The sequence below is a fragment of the Triturus cristatus genome, chromosome 4_1, assembly GCF_964204655.1.
Source record: "Triturus cristatus chromosome 4_1, aTriCri1.1, whole genome shotgun sequence".
Taxonomy (NCBI): domain Eukaryota; kingdom Metazoa; phylum Chordata; class Amphibia; order Caudata; family Salamandridae; genus Triturus; species Triturus cristatus.
The window spans coordinates 403,441,654-403,463,529 of NC_140585.1; the positions used below are offsets into that span (position 1 = coordinate 403,441,654).

The window sequence follows — 21,876 nt, forward strand, 5'->3', positions numbered from 1 at the left end:
AAGTCCTCTTCTTTGCATTTTTGAGTTAATTGTCACTTGGACGCTGTAAGCAGTCTTCCAGCATACCCCTCTTACTAAAGCCTTAAAGGTGTCCTATTTGGTGTCTCCATTGGTCACTGTGCCCTCATTCTCCCTGAAATAGTGTTGGATGTGGTTCCCCACCTCCGAGTGAAAACATGACGTACCTCTGCAAGCAACCTCCAGTCTGATAATATGTGGCTTGATATTGCAAATGTTGAACTTCCCATGTTTCTCCCAACTTGGCCAAAAACATATCAAGCCACGTATGAATCTAGTGCATGGGTGAGTAGAAGGAGACTTCCGTGGCCCCTGGGAGCATCTCCATCCAGGCCACTGTCCGCTCCCTCTGCCTCCTCCATTGAGCAAAGTAGTGTGTTTGTGTTCTGCAGTGGGATCCCTGCAAGGGGGGCTATCGACCTGTCTTTCAACATGTCCTTGACTTGTGTCATACGTCTAAAACATATAGCGGTTCAGGTCCTGAAGGTACTGTGTAGGATATGCGTTGGGCGCATAGAATCATCAATGTCAGATCTTTACATTCCAGTGCCCCCACCGCTATGGTGTACCTGCCTTCAGTATCCATATATGTAATGTCCACTACATATGGGACCGCCAGAGAAAGCGGGCAATATGTGTCACGCGTCAAACACATAACAGTTCTGGTCCTGAGAGTACTGTGTTTGATTTAAGTTTGGCGCATAGCGACTTATCAGTGTCAGATGTTTACCTTCCAGTCCACCCATCACTGTGGAGTCCTAGTTTACTAATCAAACGGAGATCCCTGTTGAGAAAACTGCTAAGCAAATAGGGCATGCGCTCCTGCAGGCAGTTATTGCGTGCCTGGACCGGAGCAATTTGTAACTATGTATTGCTTTTATGAAGTTTATGATGCTGGTGGAAAACACATTAGCTAAAGCCAGTCAAGAGTGCTTTCAATTCGGCTGGTATAGCCATCTGCATGAAATATGAAGAGAATATATCACATGACTGGTTTTAACGTTTTGTGATGTTTTACCAAGTTTCTGTTGTCCCGCTGTTGCTGCATTAACTATCGGTAATTTCCCCAAATGATCAGCTTTATTGGTTTTTAGTCATTGTTTGATTACATGTATTTTTAAGGTACTGCTGCCCCACTATTGCTACATAAATTGTCGCTAATGTTTTGGACTCTAAAAGGTAGACGTTTTTGCACTGTTAAAGAATTTGCCTTTTTATTGCTAAATCATTTTAATCTGAAGATTTTTTTACAGCACACAGCTGGCTGTTGGGCAATTGATAATGATGTATTCAACCGTTGCTGTTTTTATTTGACAGATTTTAGTATTTTGTATTGCCAGATTGTAATGGTTTTTATTATACAATAAAGTCATCGACTATTGTTTGACTATGGAGTACCTGCCTTCAGTGGCGATATATGTGGTGTCCACTACATACGGGACATCTGGTGGTCTCCAGATTAATGCCCCCTTTAATATGCGGAGTAGGCGGTGTCAGATATTTGGCCACCATTTCAGTACAACTCCGCAGATGTCAAGTGGATCTCCTGTAAACATGCAATCTGATTCTTCCCGCGGCTCGAGTAAGTTAGAATTCTAGTGTGGGAAGAAGCTCTTCAAGTTACTTTGTAGCTATATGTCATTAATCCAACTTGGAGGCGTATCTCTACTATAAAAACAAATGTTCTGGTACTGACATGACCAGTGTCTTTTTCCACCCACCCTCCAGCTGAGGTTTGTTGATCTACCTCGGACACCACACATTTACTAACAACATAGGGTGAAGTACTTCCCTTGCAGTGTAAATCGTGGATGTGTGCGTGTGTCAGGAGAACTAGTAATTGTAAACAAAGTGCTGTGCCACAGCTTGTCACTATTAATCATTGATCTTTTGCTGCCTGCCATCGAGCCCCCGAACAATATTCTCTGATCCTTTCTCCTCAGCACCCCAGGGATACCACCCTTAACCTGTACATTCAATGTCCACCCACCAAGCACACCTGTGGCTACTCGACCCTTCTCATGACACAAGGTTTGCAGTCTTCAGAGTCAGTTTAGGGCCTCAGACTAACACATCTGAGATCGTGGCTTCATGGGTATCTGCATTGTCCTCCAACTCTCCCTCCTCCTATTCTGTGAGCGATTGATTTTGTGTCCTGCCGTGTAAAACGTTTTCTACTATTTTGGCACTCTCCGCAGCAGCCTAGTTCTTGGAGGGTTGACCCTTACCCCTAACCACATCTCCTCTCCTGCGGCGTCCTCTGTTGAGGGTGGATTGTTCGATCCCCATACGTACTATCCAAGACCAAGTGTCTTTGGGGGACATTTGGACCTTGCCACCATCACCCTAAGTTTGGCTAGGAGCATCCGTGCAGATTAGATGTGATCGCACAGACACTGCTTAACCTCTAGAAAAGCTTGAGGTTGTCACGGTACCAGAGTAGTGTAATCTGGAAAATGTGGATTTGGGAATTTTCAAAATCCCAGGGATATTCAAAACATAGCAAAGATCATGAATTACTGAGACTGGTCGGGTGGTACTGCCCCAGCACCCTGTGCACCCGTTGAGTCTTAGAATGTTGTGGTGAAGTGCCGTTGTAGTCATTCTGTATCATCCACTGTATGCTCAATAACTACTCCGGAGCCTGGCCTTTGGAGTTCTCTGGAATTCTTAGCAGGAGCACTTTTCTCCGATAGGAGCGACCTTCTGTGTTTCCACTAATGTAGAGAGTTCCTTTACCTGGGCATGTAAGTCCTCGACAGTGGGCCGCAAGGAGGATAAAGTAGATTAATTGATGGTAGCTGTTTCTGATCATTTTTTGTGGAATGCTCAGGAAATGTAGCAGTCTCTTATCCTCCAATGTTGGTTTAGTGTCCCTGATGGACTGTAGGATGGCCTCAAACTTGTCCTTATGACCGTCCAACGGGGTAACATCCATGGTTACAGCCATTTGTGCGGGAGCCTCCTGTCCTTTATCTCCTGTTGGGAGCTTGTCTGGTCTGGGTTTCACCATCATGAATGGGAGCTTCTTTCCACCTGAACTTCCCCTATTTTCAGTTCAGGCAGCTCACTGGCAGGGCCCGATATTTTGCCTCCTCCATGCTGCCCTAGTTGCCCGTTCCTTTGCAGTACACTGTTCTGGCAAGGACCGCTTCTGTTTGAAGTCCCTTGCAGAGGGCCCTCTAAAAAAGAATATTGCGAGCCCCCCCCCCCCCATCGTTGTGCTCCCAGTTGTTACCCCTCAGTTCTGACGGAAGTAAGTTCTGCCGCGTGCCTCTGTGGGGCCATAACAGCATCACGCTCTTCAGTCCCGGGGGCACAGGTGTGAGTGAGGAACTTGGATACGCTTGTCCAAGATGCCTCTGTTCAAGCTAGCAGTGTTTTGTAAGGCCCTGCGGCTCACCACTCGCTTCCTATCCCCGCCGCCATCGTAACAATGCACCCGGGCTCAGGAGAGTTAGCGCACTAGTGCTCTGCAGCTCACAACACTGCATGTAGGTCTCTGCACCACCAGTTCTTGTGGTCACTGGCTGCAACTGGTGCTCACTGCAGGGTTAAATCCATTCATCTGGTGCACCAGAGCGATGCGGTGACGAGTCTCATTCCATCACACTCTATTCCATGCCCCCTGACGTTGCATAGCTTTCATATCCAAATACGGTCCTTTCCCAATACTTTTGTTTCAGAAGACCATCATGAAAACACCCCCACATGTTTGAAATCTTATGACCATATCGGGGACACTTGGGGGGGGGGGGGGGAGGTGGGAGTTGTACGCCCTTTTAAAAAATTACAGAATGATTCTAACTTCAACATTTACCTAACACGCTTTCCCATAGTGTATCAAGTAGTAAGTGCGAGATTTGAACATGATTCATCGGGTTCTAAAATCTAGTGCCTTGGCTTGTGTGCTCTTTGTACCCCTCCTTCTTACAGCTTTGAGTGCCACCTGCATGCAGACCTAGACATTTTCAAAAGTGTACTTTTTGGTACGTCTGTACCTGCTCATTTCAAAATCTAAAGAAGGAAAGCAAAGAAGCACATGCTACATTCTGAATTACCCCAGACATTCTCTTTATAGCCTCCTTCTTTTGCATTACCGTGAAAGCGGAGTCCTCATGACGTATGATCCGTTTTCAGGGAGGGTCGTTACTATAAATTGGAGCTGTGATGATATAATTGCAGCACTGTTGAAAATGGAGGAAATGTTCATGGTAGCAATATAGTTAATTATAACCTATTCTTCTTGAGTATCCATTTTTAGAGCGAAGTTTGATATATATTTGTACCTTGATTAAATCCATTTGAAACATTCATTACTCTGTGCAAATGAAAGGTTTCTTCACTAATACCACCAGTTTCAAGAAACATCCCATTCATATGAATTTGTCGGGTGGTAAAAGTATCAACATTTACGATTCTGTATTTAACATGACATTTATTGGCTTCTGTGTGATAATATAGGTTGTTTTATAAGAACAAAGAGGAGCCCCTTAAGACCAAAGGAATACGGCACTATACAGTGGTAAGAGAACAGTATCCTTTGGACCAAGTTATGATATCCAGTAGTCAACCAGTCTACACATTCCATTCAACCTAATTTATACCTCCCATAGAATCTCATAGAATCTCAATCACACTTGAGAAGATTGTGCCATATATTTCTCAAAGATAATCGAAACACATAGGGTATGCAAAAATATAAATCGATTTATTTGTTAGAAAAATCATAAAATCACACTATGGTTTAAAAAGAGAACAATGTGTCTAAATAACACAGTCCATAGTATTACTAGTCAGCAGTGTTCACATTTGCCCAATACATAATCACAAAATCCTCACCAAAAACTTATGAACAATAAAATAAAAAACAAAACAAAGAGAGTACAATACATGGACAAACACAGAATGTCGTTTACGTGTACACATCCGTATTACAGCAATGACACAGGCGTGGATCCTGGTATTTTTAGCTTTTTCAAATACTCGTTGACCACAGCCCCTTTCACAGATTGTGTACTTTGTTATGCGTCAACGCATTTCGATGGATGTATTATGCCAACATCTTTCTCAAGACAAAGGTTTTGACACTCTTAAACATAAAATGTGAGCATTTGATGATTTAAAAACACCTGTATGGTAAAACACAAATATCAGTCAGTTGGTCCAAAAATGAACAGCCTCTAAACTAATATGTTAAGTCAAAGTATATGCATTAAGAACCTGTGCTTCTTAAATAGTTGGCCCACCCCATATTTGTATCATAGATTCACAAATGGTCCGGTAAATCCTTATCTTCAAGTCCATTAAACTAAATCCAGAATATTGGCACAGTATCAAGGTGAGATGCAACTAACATAAGTCAACTGTTGGATATAGCAATAAATACAACGAGGTCACCAAGAATTATCTCCAAAATTATATGGCACTCTTCTCACCATCCACACTTTAGCGCGCTAATGAGTTGAAATGTATGCTGAGAAACATTTGTGTGCTCATATACAAAAAACTAGTAACCTTACATTCCCACACATTCACCTAGCTTTCTTTTAAAAGGAAAAGTACCTCACCTAATGTTGACGACACTAATCGTTCCAGCGCTACTGGGCAAACTATTTACGAGGTAATTGATGGACTTTTATGTCCTCTGTCAAATCCAGAAACCACAGTGATAGATCTGTGAATGCATAATAGTAGAACACCTCTAGTCTAGGCATATAATGTGCTGAGATAACCTTCTAGGCATAAAAAGATAATAAAGATTAAAGAAAGATCCCTGATTAGGCCCAAATAGCTATTTGGGCCTTTCAGGTGCATTCACAGATATATCACTGTGGTTCCTGGATGGAATGTGTAGACTGATTGACTACTGAATATCATAACTTGGTCCAAAGGATACTGTTCTCTTACCATAATATAGATTGTAACATTTCAACCATATTTAAATATCTCCATACACAAAAGTCGACCTGTGTATTCCTAACACTAGCCTAACCCACGCTCAGTGTGTACCTGCTGTAGCATTGTGTTTATTTAGTCCTCTCCAAGTTCGCTTGGGGACCAGTGCTTTGGCTGCAAGTTTGTGTCGCCATTTTTATAAGGGGGCGCTCAAGTATTGTAGATATTTTGACTGTATCGTTTTCTGCACTCTGTATTTTTCATCCGGTTTTCAGATTATAACATTTATTGAGAAATGTGATGCTAAAATGTATTTAATGAAGCGATTCTAACTTTTTATTTTATTGTGGATGTACTTTTTAAATACAAAGACTTCGTAATTTTGTACATCACTAATTTTGAGCCTTCTGAATGTAAATGCTGTTGCTATTCTGTGTTACTTTCTAGGCAACTATGGGATTTCCAATGTCTTACCTTCAGCTCCTGATATGGCTCATTTTAAACAAGGTGTGAAGTCCGTGGCCGGAAGACTTTCTGTTCTTGCAAATGGCGTGATGACCACTATTCAGGTGAGAACAATCATTAGACCGCGACATAAATGAAGTGATTCTTTCCAGCAAGTTCAGAGCTCCTCAAGCTATGTGATGGTTAAAATCCAAATGTGCGTCTCCTCAGGGTCCGCTTAGTAAAATGTGTGTGATGATAAATGTACTTGTCATAGTACATTGTAATTGCATCTTACAGTGCAAAAAAAAACACGTAATATGTTACACTGTGTATGTCGTAGTTGGTAGCAATGTACTAATAAAACACAATCACTCCTTTGTTATTAAAGTGCAAACATCATATTCAGTGTTATTACACAGTACAGTTGAGCTAATTTGAGGAACCAATGCTTAGCGCCTCAAGGATTCCATTCTAACATCACTTGACATAGAAAACAAAGGCTGTACTCGCAAAGCCTAGTTAATGATTGCATCTTGCTGCACTCTGATTAGCTTTAAACATATTTCTTTATAGCTATTGCATGTGGAACAGGATGGCATAAACCAACGATACATGGAAGCGTGCAGAGTGTTGTGTGTTATTTATTACCATTGTTGAGGGAGAAGAGGGGGCATCATGGCCCACTCAACAATTTGCCTCTCATGAATCTTGACTGAATTAGAATGTTCCTCTGTTATTTCCACTACTCCGCCATGTAGTTTTCATTCTGCTACATTCATGAAGCCAGTGTCGTCATGCAGACAAAACTTCACAAAGGAGACATTAGTGGAGTGACAAAGAGTGGATTGCAAGTCTGCGGGATACTACATTGCCGTTGAATCTAGAGCGAAACGTGCTGAAAATATTTAATCCACAGACGTATCTTACTCACACCGAAAAGCATACCTGAAAATCATTGGACAGACCCAGCTGTGTTAAAAATTATGTAAAATTATGAAATCGTATCTTTCATCCTGGGATTTTCCTCACCATTCCTAACTACTTGAATAAATATTCTGCAGCGGACTGAAAACTGGAACAATGTATAAAAACAATATTCATAAGCAACAAAACAATCATGCTTTCTCCTAAAGTGCTTGTTTCCACTCAGTGTCCTACTGCCATAGAGCCCTTTGTGGCATGCATTTTCTGCTGACTGTAAGAGATCCCTGAATCACACTGCCTTCCCATTAAGGCGGTTAAGGGTTCACAGTGTTTTTTCACTTAGGAGGTTTTGTTGATATGTTACTTCTATTAACTTTTGCTGCTTAAACAGACTTGTTTTCCATCTGTTAAATGGGCTTATTCAGCAGCAGCAGCAGCTGTTTTACAGTACTTCAGACTGTTTTTTCCTGAAGGGTTTGCCCACACCCTTGCACTTACATCTCCACTAGTTATTTGTTTTGTTGTAAATATAATAGGCAACAAAGAAGACATCTCTTTATATGGTATTCCAAAAAGAGGTATACCGTACAAAGAGTCCAGGTATTCCCTGACTAGTGATTAGGGGCTTGCTCTAGCGATCCCAAGGTGCTCCTCTGGTGGGTAGTTTGGTTGAGCAGCCTTAGGATTATCAGAGAGGAGTGTTGGACATCTGCAGTACACACACAGTCCATAAATGATGCAGACATCTTAATAAGAAGATCCACGGTACTACCTGGCGGGTCTTCTACAGTATGCGGCTATGGAGGAAAAAACATACACTGCATACAGGTACTTTACAGCGATGCACAGGACTAATCTCCTGGACTTAAGGTGAGTATGGGGCAAGGTCCAAGCCAGCACCAGCAGGTCACCTTGGACGATACCGGGGTGGCCGGGTGCAGAGGTGCTTTTCAGCGTCTGGTGCCCAATGTTATCCTATGGGGGAAAGACATTCTGCATTTGTGCACCTCAAGGCGAATTTTGGGACCTATCGCCTGGACTTGAGGTGAGTATGGGGCAAGGTCCGAGGTAGCACCAGCAGGTCACTTCAGCCAGTACTGGGGCGGCCGGGTGCAGAGGTGCGTTTCAGCTTCTGGTGCCCAATGTTATCCCAAGGGGGAAAAACGTGCTGCATTTGGGCACTTCACGGCTACTTATGGGACTAATCTCCTGGACTGAAGGGGAGTATGGTCCAAGGCCACACCAACCGGTGACCTCGGGAGGCTCTGAAGCATCCAGGTGCAAAGGTGTAATATGCCGTGGGTGCCCAATGTCAGTCAATGGGGATCGGTCAGGAAGAGGCTGCAGGTTTGGGCTGGGAAACCAGTCGGGCTGAACCAACAATGGGGCTCGGGTCTTACCGTGCTTAGGGATGTGGAGACACCTTTGTTCCACTGCCACTCGGGCCAGAGGCGACAGGTGCAGATGTGTCTTGAGGCGTCAGGTTTTTTTTAAAGCTGAGTCACTCTCGTTCAGGGGGGCGTCACACAGAGGCTGCAGATGGCATTGAGGAGTCCCTCCTGTCAAACCCAAGTTGAGCTTCTTCTCTGCAGGATCACGCTGGCACTGTTGACCCCCTTCAACTCCGGCTTGGACCGACGGGTAGAGTGGTGCTGACCGGTGTCCAGTTCACATGGTCCGAAGTCTTCAGAGTTCTTTCTTTGGTACCTGCATGGTGCAGGGAAGCAGCTCCGCTGCTCTACGGGAGTTCCTTAGTCTGCGGAGAAGCACTGGTAGTCCTTCCAGGCTTTTGGAGGTAGCGCAGCTTACAGGATGAGTCGACTTTGACACAATCGTCAGGAACAGCAAATATGCCTGCAAAGTTATCGCCAAGTCAGTTGCTTTTTCCACAGTTCTTTCTTTTCGCGGCTCTTCAATCCACCTTCTTTTAGGTCGGTAGGATCTGATTTCCTTATGCCAGGCCCTCCCCAAATACTAGATTTAAGGGGCGTTGGGGGAGTGTAGGGTAGTAGCCAATGGGCTACTGACCCCTGGGTATCCTACGGCCCCTATATGACCATTTCCTGTAGGAAATGGGCATAACCTTGTCCAAGAGTTCCTAAATTTGCTATCACAAAGATGGCAGCCTTCTGATTTGCAGAAAATTTTTAAATAAAACAAAAGTGCGTTCTCCAGCGCTTGTTTACACTTTAGCTCCCGGTGGGCTAGGTCCCAGGGGCATGCTTGAAAATAAGGAGGGGGTGCACGTTGACTGTGCCTGTGACTCTTTTGAGCCCCGGGGACGACCGCCTCCCTGGGGCTTTATGTAAATAATGGAGGGGGGCAGCGTGAACGTTTCTAAATTCATGTTTAAAAACCATAACTTTAAAAAAAAAAAAATACTTCTGAATGCACTGTTGTAATTTTATTTACTACGGTTAAGTGGTTCAACAGGTCAATGAAATACAATTTTTTAATTTTAAAAAGACAATCCTATTTCTAAACGTTTGCTGTCTTTAAAAATGAAGGTGTTCCTAAAGTTAAGGGCCTAGTTTCTTCGTTTCCCTAGCAGTAATTAACCTTTACATAAGTTCTTGCTATGTATTTAATTAAAAAAAAATATTATTCCTGAGTCGAGTAAACAGCAGCCCAGTGCTGCTGCTGCCCATGGGACCTCAGGGAAATGTCAGGAGGACCGCATGCGGCCCCTGGGCCGTACTCGGAGTATCACTGCTCTAGAACACCCAGCATTAAGAGGCCAGGCCCCAGGGAATGGGTCCCCGGGGGGTGAAATCGGCCTAGGGAGGGGTGGATGTACGGGCTCCCTCTCTCATGAACTTGGACCGGTCCTTCTGGCCCTGATGTTAATTTCACAGAAACTAAACCCTAAAAGGTGTCACTTGCCCATATAAACATAGTAGGTGCCCCAGTTGAAGCGCCACTTCCGTAAAGAACAAATGATCTTAACTTCTGGGCTTGGCAAAGGCGCGTTTTCGCTGCAATTCCACATTGAAAAGCGGTCTGAAATACTGGGTGAAGTTGAATTCATCATTGATCTATCTGAGCACAATCTGTAGTGACTGTGACGAGTGAGTTCTTCCTTGGCTTCTCCTGGTGAGAGCAGAGTCCACGGTTCTCCCTTTAATTGACCAAGTATACAAATGTGCAAAATCACCTGAAGCTCTGGCCGTTTGGCCCACCCTGTTCACCTTAGTAGTATGTAATGGTCTTCCTTGCCTTTTGCCAGAATGATGGGTGGCTCACCAAAAGGCCCCCGAGTGCATTTTTCCACGGATTTTGGTGCCACCTTCTTGATGCCGAAGAATGAGGAAATCTACACCAAACTAATAAGCACTTGCTTCATATAATTAAGAGGAAGTGCCCTTGTTTGGTGGAGATTCTCCTCTTTGTAGTCTTCTCTGAAGGAGGATTCATGTGATCACAGATTTCTGGATGAAGACACACGAACAATCACATTGCCGAAACACACACACGATCGCTGTAGACATTTCCTCCTGGTCTATTACAGAGCTGTGGTGTAGAGTATGCCCTAGTCATTGCCCAACTTGGTAGCAACTACTAATTAACCAGTATAAAGTGCTCCTGTTGGGTAGAATGCAAAATTGTGGACTCTTGTCCAGTAAAGGGGCAGGTGAGGTTTCTTTCTGGCCCTGCCAATCACAGGGCTACTGACACACCCACTCACCCACTGACACCCCCCATTCAGCCCCTCTCACGTACACTCACACACCCATACAGCCACTCACACACCCATTCAGCCAATTACACACCCACTCAAAAAGGTTAGTTAGGAAACAAAATTTAAAAAAACTTCCCTGAAAAACCCAAAGGTTACAGGGACGTTATAGTTCGGCTCAGATTTCACTTGTGCAAAACCTTAGAAATTCAGCAGTTACAGTTACCTGAGCTAACTATAACTTCCGCTTCCGCAATGCACTGCTTATGATCTCACATAGTACATCACTCATGATGTGGTGAGTGATATCACTCATGACATCATCCACATAATCAATAACCAACTCACACCCCAATACAGCCTATCATACACCCACTCTCAAACCCATTCAGCCACTCACATACCCATTCACAGACACATACAACTACTCACACACACAAACTGACTCATCCATAGAGCAATTCACACACTCGCATAACCACTCACTCACCCATACAGCCACACACTCGCCCATACAGCTACTTGCACAACCACTTATTCACCCATACAGCCTTTCACCCACCCATACAGCCACTCACTCACTGATACAACAACTCACACACCCACTCACAAACCCACAGAATACCAGCATTACCACTAATGTATGGAATAATTTTATGTTAAGAGCCTTTTGGTGCCTCTGTATAAATACAGGCACTTATCCTTGAGCTTCAGAATATTGAACCACGTATCCCCCAATGTACTATAGACTGAATGTTAACTGGATAGCATAAAATGTATGGAAATAGGACTCGCTAACCTTGGTGGCGAAATGGGTTGGTGGAGTGATATACGATTACTGATTTGAAGAATAAAAGGAATCCTTAGATTTAACTCCCTGGAGTGCAGTATCATCTTTCTTTGATAAAGAAAAATTCCATAGGAGTTGCGGTCTTACTCCTCCACACTGCACCAACAAGCAGAGCCAACCGGTACTGCAACCGTTTCGGAATGACTATATATAGATATAGATATAGATGTGTGTATATATATATATATATTTATTTACAACCTAGTTTCAATAGGAAAAGCATTTTTTGATTTGCTAATAACTTTGGCGTCATTTGACGAATCTTCTCGAAAATTCTCCCAAAATGTCTATCCAGGTCAGCTCCTATCCTGTAAGTTTGCGGGTGATTCGTCAAGCGGGGGCTGAGAAAAAAAGGGGGTCCCAAAACACATTTTCCCCATGTTAATTTCCATAGGAAATTTTGCGACGAGCTACAGCCCGAACTGCTGAACGGAATTACCCCAAATTTGGCAGAGGTAGAGCTTGGTTCAGAAAGCAACCTTTTTTATTTTATTTTTTAAATGGTGTAAATCCGTTCAGTAGTTTTTGAGAAATTCAAAGAATAAGAGTCAAAAAATCAATTTCCCATAGGAATCTTTGTGCAAGGCTAGAGCCGAAACTACTGAACGGAATTACCCCAAATTTGGCAAAAAGGTAGTGCTTGGATCAGGAAGAGACCTTGTTTTTTAAATGGTGGAAATCCATTCAGTAGTTGCTGAGAAATTAGAAAAATAAAAGTTTCGATATCTGGGCGGAGCCTAAGTCCCGTGCACAAGCTTCACTATGATTGGCTGTCAACACTCCAAACCAGGAAGTGTTGGCAGCCATCTTGTGACTCGGTAGAAGTGAGTAACCAAAAAACAGAGAAACAAAGGTATAAAACAATAGAAGGAGGCAGGGTAGAAACGCCCTGACCCCCCTAGGCCTGCTCAGGGGGTCCCAGAAGGACCCTCGGGGCCAAAGAAAGCATTTTTTTAAAATATATATATATCGGGGCAATTCGCGCTGGGGTCGCGGGTTTCTGCGTTTTATTTTAATGAGACCCCGGGGATGGGCTAGGTCCCGGGGGGCATTTCTTAAAAATTAATAGCGGGGGCTCGGTGAGGCTGCGGGGGCCCGCTGGGGTCCCCGCAGACCTGGGGCTTCACTCATGTTGGGAGGGGGGTTGTGCGGCCCCCTTCCTGGAGCCCTCCGTGTGCTTATAACTTTGGCGTCGTTTGACAAATCTTTTCTAAATTTTCCAGAAAGTTTCCCTTTTTTTGATCAGCTCATATTTTGAAAGTTTAGGGGTCCGAAAAAGTGTTTTTGCAATGCATTTTCCATTGGAAACTTTAGACAAGACTACAGGTCAAACTGCTGAACGGAATTATGCCAAATTTGGCAGGGAGAAAGGTCTTGGTCCAGTAAGTATGCTTTTGTTGAAATGGTGTAAATCCGTTCAGTAGTTTTTCAGATATTAAAGGAAAAAAGATGTATATATCTGGACGGTGCCTAACTCCCGAGCACGAGCTTGCCTCTGATTGGCTGCTAACACTTCAAACCAGGAAGTGTTAGCAGCCATATTGTGCCTCGCATCGAGTGAAAATATAAAAGAAAGGTCCCGGGGGCAATTTAATATACCGGAGCTCTGTCTTTGCGAGATACCGCTTTCACGCTGCGTCTCCCTACATCAGCAGGTAACGCACCCTGTTCCACCATCAACAGCATACCTCCAAGAACAATCTAGGGCCCGCAAGTCTCCTACTGAGAACCACTTGTCGGCTCACAGCTCTTCGGGTGCAAGTTCTCGGGCCCGCAGTTTTATCTGTGAAGCCAAAACTGGAAATATACCGCAGGTATCTCTCTGCCAGATACGCTCTTCACACTCCCTCTTCCCCACATCACTGTTCCGCAGCTATCCCTTTGCAAGCCGACAGCCCGCACCTTTCTCTATACCAGTCTGCCCACAGCTGTTCCTCTGCGAGCCGGCCCGCAGCTCTCCCTCTGCGAACCGACGGGCCGCAGCTCTCCCTCTATGAGCTTGCCAGTTGGCTCGCAGCTCTTCATCTACAAGCCAGCCTGCCGGCTCGCAAGTCTCTGACAACTAGTGCAATGGAGCCAATGATCATGCAGGTCGGACACCCAACACTGCTCCGACACCCCCCACCAGCTGCCCCTTGTCCGCCATCCTCCCTCACCCCCACCCCACACAAATTGGGTAATGTTCTAAAATGTTTAATATGAAGATGCTTGTGAGGTTGGACAAATAAGAATCTTAGTCATGTATGGATTTACATATAAAAAAAATTATTAAAACAAAACAACAAATAAAACTATGTATCGCTAGACCATTTGTGAATCACAGCCTGCAAGACAAAAAGAAAGATAAGATGGTGCGTCATGCGTCCAGCAAAGGAGAAAGAGAAAGAGAGAAAGTGAGGGAGAAAGAGAGAAACAAAGAAAGAGAGAGGAAGACAAAGAAAGAGAGAGAAAGAAAGAGTGACTGACAACTAGACCTGTGAGCAGCAGATCACTACAATGAAAATCTGGGCCATGTAGCGTTGTTGTCCTACCCTGTAAGCATAAGCAGAGTGGGCTGGCCTGGCGTATGCCACTCCTGCGTGAGGCTGCGAAGAATGACTCCGGAGCTATGGGCGTGGCTCCATTGTGAGCTGTGTGAGGAATCAACTGATGCAGCACTGTTGCCAGATTGGGCTAGATCACACACAATTGGACTATATTTTTCCCGGTTGTGCGGTAAAATTTTGGTTTGTGCTAGTTGCCAGGTTATAAATATATATACAGCGCTCCAGCAAACTAGTATGTTAAAGCGCTTTATTAGACAAATATTTACTTGGCAGCCTGCTGCAACATCAATTCCAATGCATTCACTGCCTGCTTGACGATGTCCCTGCCCCTCCTTCCTCAAAGTGGCAATATTGGGCTACTTTGGGCTACTTTTTGGTTGTCTTTGGGCTAGAGAATGCTTAAAAAAAAAATGCATGCGGGTGTTCTTGTTATAGTGCAGCCATCACCCGGGTTGCAAGTGTCAGTGTGTCACTCTGTGAGCCAAGTCCCACAACATGGCCAACATGGAAGGTACGGGGAAACACTGACCCTACATTCATCCATAGTTCCACACAAGAAAGATGGTGGACATGACACATCTGTGTGGATGTTAATGTTTATTGCACATTCAGTGGAGTATTGCAGCTGTAGCAATACTGGGCCATGCAAAGTCCAAAATTCAGTTTTTGGTACATGGAAGGCAGCCAAGCTTGTTGTCTTAGTTAGGCTGCGCCAACATATGTACTTATACAATCACTCCGCCAGTCCCCACGCACTTATAAATTCACTATACACTATCCTTGCAGTACTCTAATAATCCAGTCTCTACGTACGTACTTGTACGATGACCGAGACAAAGTTACATAACCAAAGTTTTCTCCCACTGTCAAAGGTAGGTTGGTTGCATACTCTGTCCAGAGCACAATGTAATCTGGTAGGTCCCAGGGGCAGCATGTTGCATACATAGTGAACACACGGACACAGATAGATAGTGGAACTGGGTACGGGAACGTGCGCTCGACTCCTTTTTATTACCAGGGTCACATGTCCAGTGACGTCTGTGCTGGATGCGTGTGAGGTGAGTGTAAGCCAGCCCTCCGGGAGTGGTTGGTGCAGGCAACAAGTAGAAGAGTAAACATTGGATCAGACACAGAGATTCAATCCTAAAGGGTCAATGATTTGTGCGGCACTAAGGTAGGGGCACCAGATGTGAAATAATACACAAAAGATTCTATTGTAAAGGGTCCGTGACTTGTGGTACACTGAGGTAGGGGCACCAGATGTGAAATTGTACACAAAATATTGTATCATAAAGGGTCCATAAGTTGTGCTGCACTTAGATAGGGGCATTAGAAGCATACAGCGTGTGCGCAGCCAGCGATTATGCGTGGTCCGGATGGGCCACACTGGGAGCAATGTCTCTTGCCTACTGGACTGCGTCATCTGCAATTGCGACTCGATGTGAATTGTGAGCCCTGCTATCTGCAATGTAGATGGAAGGCAGTAGGTAGCACAGACATCGAGGAATGAGTTTTGTCACTTCCTCTTGATAAAATCCGAGGACATAGAGTACAATTCTGTCTGCAATTAATAAATCATGTCTCAGTGTAAATTGTGAGTTCTGCTGACCGTAGTTTAGGTAACAAAAGATGAAATATTTATGGAATACATTGTCGAAATGTGTAGGTTTCGGGGACGTTCTAGTTAGTTGCCTACTGGACTCTGAAATTCATGAATCAAGACTGAATTCGAACTGTGAGCTCTGCTGGCCGCAGTGTAGACTGCCATCCAGTGTTCCTTTGGACTTGCAAGATGAATTTCGTGATTGTACTAAAGCAATAATTGAAATCAAAAAAGTTCAGTTCCGTTCCGTTCCGTTGTTGTAGTTACTGAGGGAAAGCCTGTTGGGCCAACAGTGTAAGCCATTGATGCAGGGCGGGTGTGAAGGGGTTTGGGACGTACACATAGAAAATGATACGTAACTGTTGCAATATTATAAAAAATTCAATATAGATGTTTTACGTAAGCCTTTGAGAAGTCCATGCGACTAGCCCTATTCAGAGAGTAGTAGCCTAAATCCACTGAAAGGGTTTGGATCCTCTGGTATAGGGCCACGCTCACGCGTCGGGAGGATGTGGACACTTGTAGGTCACTCTTTGGCCCACGGTGCTTGCTGTTCTCACATGTGTAATACTATGTGCCTTCTGTGCAGACACGGATGTCAGTCTTTATTTACTCAAGAGTGTGTGTCTTGGTTACCAGATTGTGCAAGGGCTATTGATGCCTCCTTTTGCCTCTGATAATCCGTCACTCGGTTTATCGCACCAAGGCCCATTGATTGAAGGCTCTTCGAGGTCGCTTCTGTAAACCTCAACCGTTCACACAAGTATAGATTTCCTTGTTTCAAATCCATGCCAAGAAGGTGGATTGGACGCTGACCTGTCAGTTACTCCAAAGATTAAAAATCAGAAGTTATTTTTATCGCGTAGAACCTTGTCAATCCACGCTACCTTTTGCAAGTGTTCGTATACAATCTCCTCTTCATCGAGCAATTAATGGAAATCATCTCTGTCAATGTTGATTCAACCGTGTCCCAAATCTTCCTTGGTGATGTCAACCTTCACTGGTCTAACCCCAACGACCTCGCTGTATCTTGCCTTAAATTATTCTTAAATGATCAAGAACTGACAACACTGTGACCAACCAACTCGTATTAAAGGAGAAACTCTAGATCTCATCATCTCGAAAGGGCAGACCATCTCCTTGGACACCATTACCCCGTGTGACTGGTCCGACCACCACTGCATCCTCTTTTATATTAATAGGTAGGTGTCACTGAGGAAGGCTCAACCGATGAAATCAAAGATATGGAAAAGGGATCTCAGATCAATAAACTCTGATGAACTTGCTGCCCAATGTAAATCGGCCCTCACCTCCCAAGCTGACTTGGTTGAGGTGCAGTCACTCACCGACTCCTACAATTCGACCATCTCCAACATCATGAATGCCATTGCTCCAATCCAACAAAAAAATGCCTCAACATAAATATCCAAACCCTGGTATAATGACAACTTAAACACGGAATGCCGCAACCTTCAAGCAGTTGAACATTCCTGGCGATCCAATCCCTCCTCGGACCATCTAAAACTCCTTAGAGAGGCTAGGAGCCTCTACTACAAACAAATTAAGATCGCTAAGGCTGACTACTTCAGACACCAACTGGATCAAGCGGCAAACCGCCCCAAGAAACTTTTCGAATTGGTCAAACAGCAATCCGTTATAGGTCCAAACCACTCTGACCCAGATGGCAACCCACCCTCTTGCGACGAGGTTGCTGCTTTCACTCGTCTCAATTGACCTCGCCTCTAAGAAGGCCCTACTACCTTTCCCCAGGGCCGTATCTCCCCTTGACCTCTTAGAAAAGCGTAGATCTACCAGCCTGATCACCAAGAACAATGCATCATGGGGCACCTTTACCCCATTCAGTGAAAAAGACATGCACAGGATCCTTCAGAATCTCAACCCATCCAACCACTTCAGTGACCCATTGCCCCCGGCCATCTTCAAAAAAATCAAGAATGTAATTGTCCCCTCCTGGACAAGGATTGTAAACGCTTCTCTTTCACAAGGCACGATCCCGGATTGCCTAAAAGCAGCCCAGGTATCTCCTATTCTAAAAAAAAACGAACGCAGACAAAGCTGATCTCAATAACTTCCGCCCTATCTCCAGCATCCTAACCCTAGCGAAACTCATAGAAAAATGCGTACAATCTCAACTTTGTGCTCACATAGAGAATTACCAACTCCTTGACCAGCAACAATCTGGCTTTCGAAAGGGGCACAGCACCGAATCGGCGTTCACTCACGTCATGGATGACATCTTAAAAATGCTTGATTAAAACTAATCCTGCCTCCTGATCCTCCTCGACCTTTCCTCCGCATTTGACACGGTTAATCATGACAACCTCCTTGCTATTTTGAAAAATAGGATGGGCTTCTCTGGTCAGGTGCTACAATGGTTCTCGTCCTTCCTTCACCACAGATCTCAAAGAGTCTAGGCAAATCACTCTCTCTCCCAGCCCTCTCCAGTTCTCATGGGGGTTCCCCAAGGGTCCGCCCTATCTCCTATCCTCATCAACCTGTTCTTGGAACCTTTAGCTAACTCATTAAACTCCACTAACATTCGCTTTCATATGTATACGGATGATACGCAACTCTATTTGAAAATCTCTTCCCCGGAAAACATCATCTCACTCAACACTGCCCTAACATCTACCCAAAACTGGTTAACTGAGAACCATCTCCTGCTCAACACCTCAAACGGAATTCCTGCTCATCTCCCCGCCCAACCACATCCCCCAAGCTAGACATGTGGCTGAGTTACCTCACTGCCTTCAACTGCACTCCTCATGATAGACTCAGCCAAATCTCTCGGTGTCACCATGGACAAGCACATAAATATGAAAAATCAAATCAGCAGGGTGTGTAAGGGAGCAAACCACTTGATGAGGACACTCGGAAATATCAAACCTTTCCTTCCACAAAATGATTTCAAGCAGGTGGTCCAAGCGCTTGTCTTGCCAAGGCTGGACTAAGGCTGTGGCCTTCCCAAATACACCCTGGCTCCACTCAGGGCATCACTGAACACAGCGGCTAGACTGGTTACAGGCACCAAACAAAATGAGCGCATATTTCTAGTCCTAAAATCTCTTAAATGGTTGCCCTGCGAAGCAAGAATTCAGTTGAAGATTGCTGTTCTGGAGCGCAAAGCCCTTCCCTTCAATACTCCCAGGTACCTTGCGCAAAAACTTGAGCTATTTTGTGGTGCAAGGGCCTCAAGAAGCGCCAATACTTTCCTCTTGAAACCACTCATCCTTACCAAAAAGAGAACTTGTCAAAAAGCTTTCTCCCGCACTGCCCCAAAAGATATGGAAAACTCTTCCACCGGAAGTACGCAGAATCTCCTCAACTACGGCGTTCAAATTGGAAGCCAAAAGATTCCTTATGAATAAATTCTTACCCTAATTGGGCTAGGCTCATCTGCTCGAAGACACTGTTTTTCTATGTCCATTGTACCATCTTTTGTTACTGCTCCTCGTTACCGCTTACTGTGACCCCCTTCATTGCCCGTTCATACCTGTTTTATTGTATTACCCTCCATGGTGCAATTGTCCTGGAATCTGCGATTAATCCTGTTTTTTTGTGCCTTTTTTTTTTACCCCTACTTGATGACATTTGTGTATTTATGTCCTTCCTTCCATTCTATTGTAAAGCGCTCTGATATCGCTCGGGATCTTGTTCGCGCTATATAAAACTTTATAAATAAATAAATGTTTTTTTTCTTGAAGTTTCGTTTTATGCTTTTAAAAAGGTGACTGTAATTGGACATCTTAAAATCGAAATAGAATTTTTATACTTATACGTTTAACTTAACATACAGCCTCAAGTTCAGACTGATCGGTATCTTCATGCTAGTAACCAATGTGTATTGTAACCCAACTCAGTACTCATTTTATACCGCTTGGGAGAATGAATGGTTGAATAGACCCTAGAATCCGAGCCTCTGATGCCTGCGGACCGTCTGTGTATCTACAGTGTTGATGTGACATTTTATGTTTACTTTTTAATGTATTATACTATGATTACAAATCTATTTACTTGTATTATTTTTTAGGATCGGTACGGCTCCTAAGAAGCTTGGAAAGAACTATTGTGCGCGATTTGATTGGATGTCTCAAGAGAGCAAGCAATTGTTACCATCCGGAATTGTATGGAGAATGGGTCAAAACTATTGAATATTTTGTAGAATTGACCTTTCTTCTGTTCGTTATACGTGTTTTCTGTTTCTATTCTTTTGAGAGAAATGTGTAACCTTTTTTTCCAGTAGTAATAGTTTTAAGACTCCAAATCTTAAACATATATATAAAGCTTTTCTACCTTCTAGCTTTATCCTGAGGTCGGTTCATATAAAACATTCAATTGTTACTGAAGTGAAATGTGCTCTTGGTGTTCGACCTACTTGACATGGTGGTAAAATGCTTGCGGGCCTCAAACATAAACAGACTTTTATCTTTCCAAATCAAATCCGAGATTTCAGCTCCCAAGGCTGTTACTATGAAAAGGAGATGAAACGATAGGACCAAAGGGTGAAGTTTAGTAAATGGAAACCAAATAGCTCGACATCCCAGGCCTCCCCCTTTGGAAAAGACATTTACTGTCCTCTGTTTTTTCTCCTTTTATGTCATTACAAGCTTTGTTCTATCAACAACCTTGGAATGATTTGGCTTCATATGCGTTTTTAACATTGAATCAGAACAATTAGAACGAGATAAAAATTAAACGCTCCAGTATAATATATTTTTACATCGCAACAAACCTGGATTGTTCCTTCTTTTTATGATTCCCGGTTAGACAATCATATGATGCTAGTTGGAATACGCAATTCCGAGACCCTCCGACGGGAATCATAAAAAAATGACTTGCACAACCCCTTTGTTTGGATGTGGGTCTAAGTTCTATTTATTTTTGATCATTTTTAAGACTTCGGAACTCAGCTGCAATATTCCTTAAGTGCTTTGAAGACAGGATTCCCTGTCGTAGAATGATCTGTAGACATAGCAGGTATTTATCACTAGAGGACCAAATCAGTAACGGGATGAAATTGATTTCTACTTGGTATAGTACACGTGCTTAGATTTTATTTGTACTTTAATCTTTCTTTTTGGAAAATTACCATTTTTGGTATGAATGATAAACAAGTCTATGTGGCTGTGTTTTAGACAGCAAAGCATGTGTTGGCAGAGCGAAATGTACTTGTTCAGAATTTTGTGACTCGCTCAACAGTTTCCAGGTCATAAAATGTACTACAGGTTTGTACACTGTAAAACATACTAGAAACTTTTTTCAAGAGTTGTGACAGTGCAATCCCCTAATAAACAAAACTTTTCGACAGTTGTACTTCTTTGTTTCGTATTACGAAAAGATAAACTATGGCGTTCCTGCGGACTATGTTGACGCTATCTTTGTTCGATAGTTTAAGATAAAGTGCCTACAAAGGATCGGGATGGTGTTAAACCTCAAGAACATATGAGGCAGTGTGTCCCTAGCAGCACCCTAAGACAAGTGAAATAATCCGCATTTCTTCAAAATAGCTCTTTGGAGTCAGTACCAAAATGTAAACCAGGGGGATGTGCTTAAATGTTTTTAGACACATTAGAGAAGGCAAACATATAGCAGTCTGAAAATCTGTCAAAATTCATCATAATCACCCCAATGGAAATTAGCATAAAATACAGAAATCAATGGCCATGAAGGCCAGCAAAGTTTAAAGCAGTAAATGTAGCATGTGCAAATATGCAAAATCAGTCCCAAGTATGAGAAACTGACAAAGGGAGACAAAGCAAACTGGCTCACTCCCAAATGTATTCTCTATTATAGAGAAAGTCATAATAGAAGTCAATGCAAACTGCAGAGTCAGCATAATGTGATGTTCAAATGTAGAAATCGTCTAGCCAATCTTGGTACAGGATTACACAAC

General features: G+C 43.6%; 1 protein-coding gene across 4 annotated transcripts in view; it reads left to right on the forward strand.

Moving 5' to 3' along the window:
- ARFGAP3 (ARF GTPase activating protein 3) overlaps positions 1–21,290 on the forward strand; it is a 419,690-nt gene extending 398,400 nt beyond the window's left edge. For all 4 annotated transcript variants that reach the window (XM_085652495.1, XM_085652493.1, XM_085652496.1 and 1 more), the window contains 2 exons: positions 6,364–6,485; positions 20,014–21,290. In XM_085652495.1, the coding sequence (XP_085508621.1) occupies positions 6,364–6,485; positions 20,014–20,031 (140 nt within the window). In that variant the 3' untranslated portion in view covers positions 20,032–21,290. The remainder of the gene's footprint in view (positions 1–6,363; positions 6,486–20,013) is intronic.
- Positions 21,291–21,876: the final 586 nt, after the last annotated feature.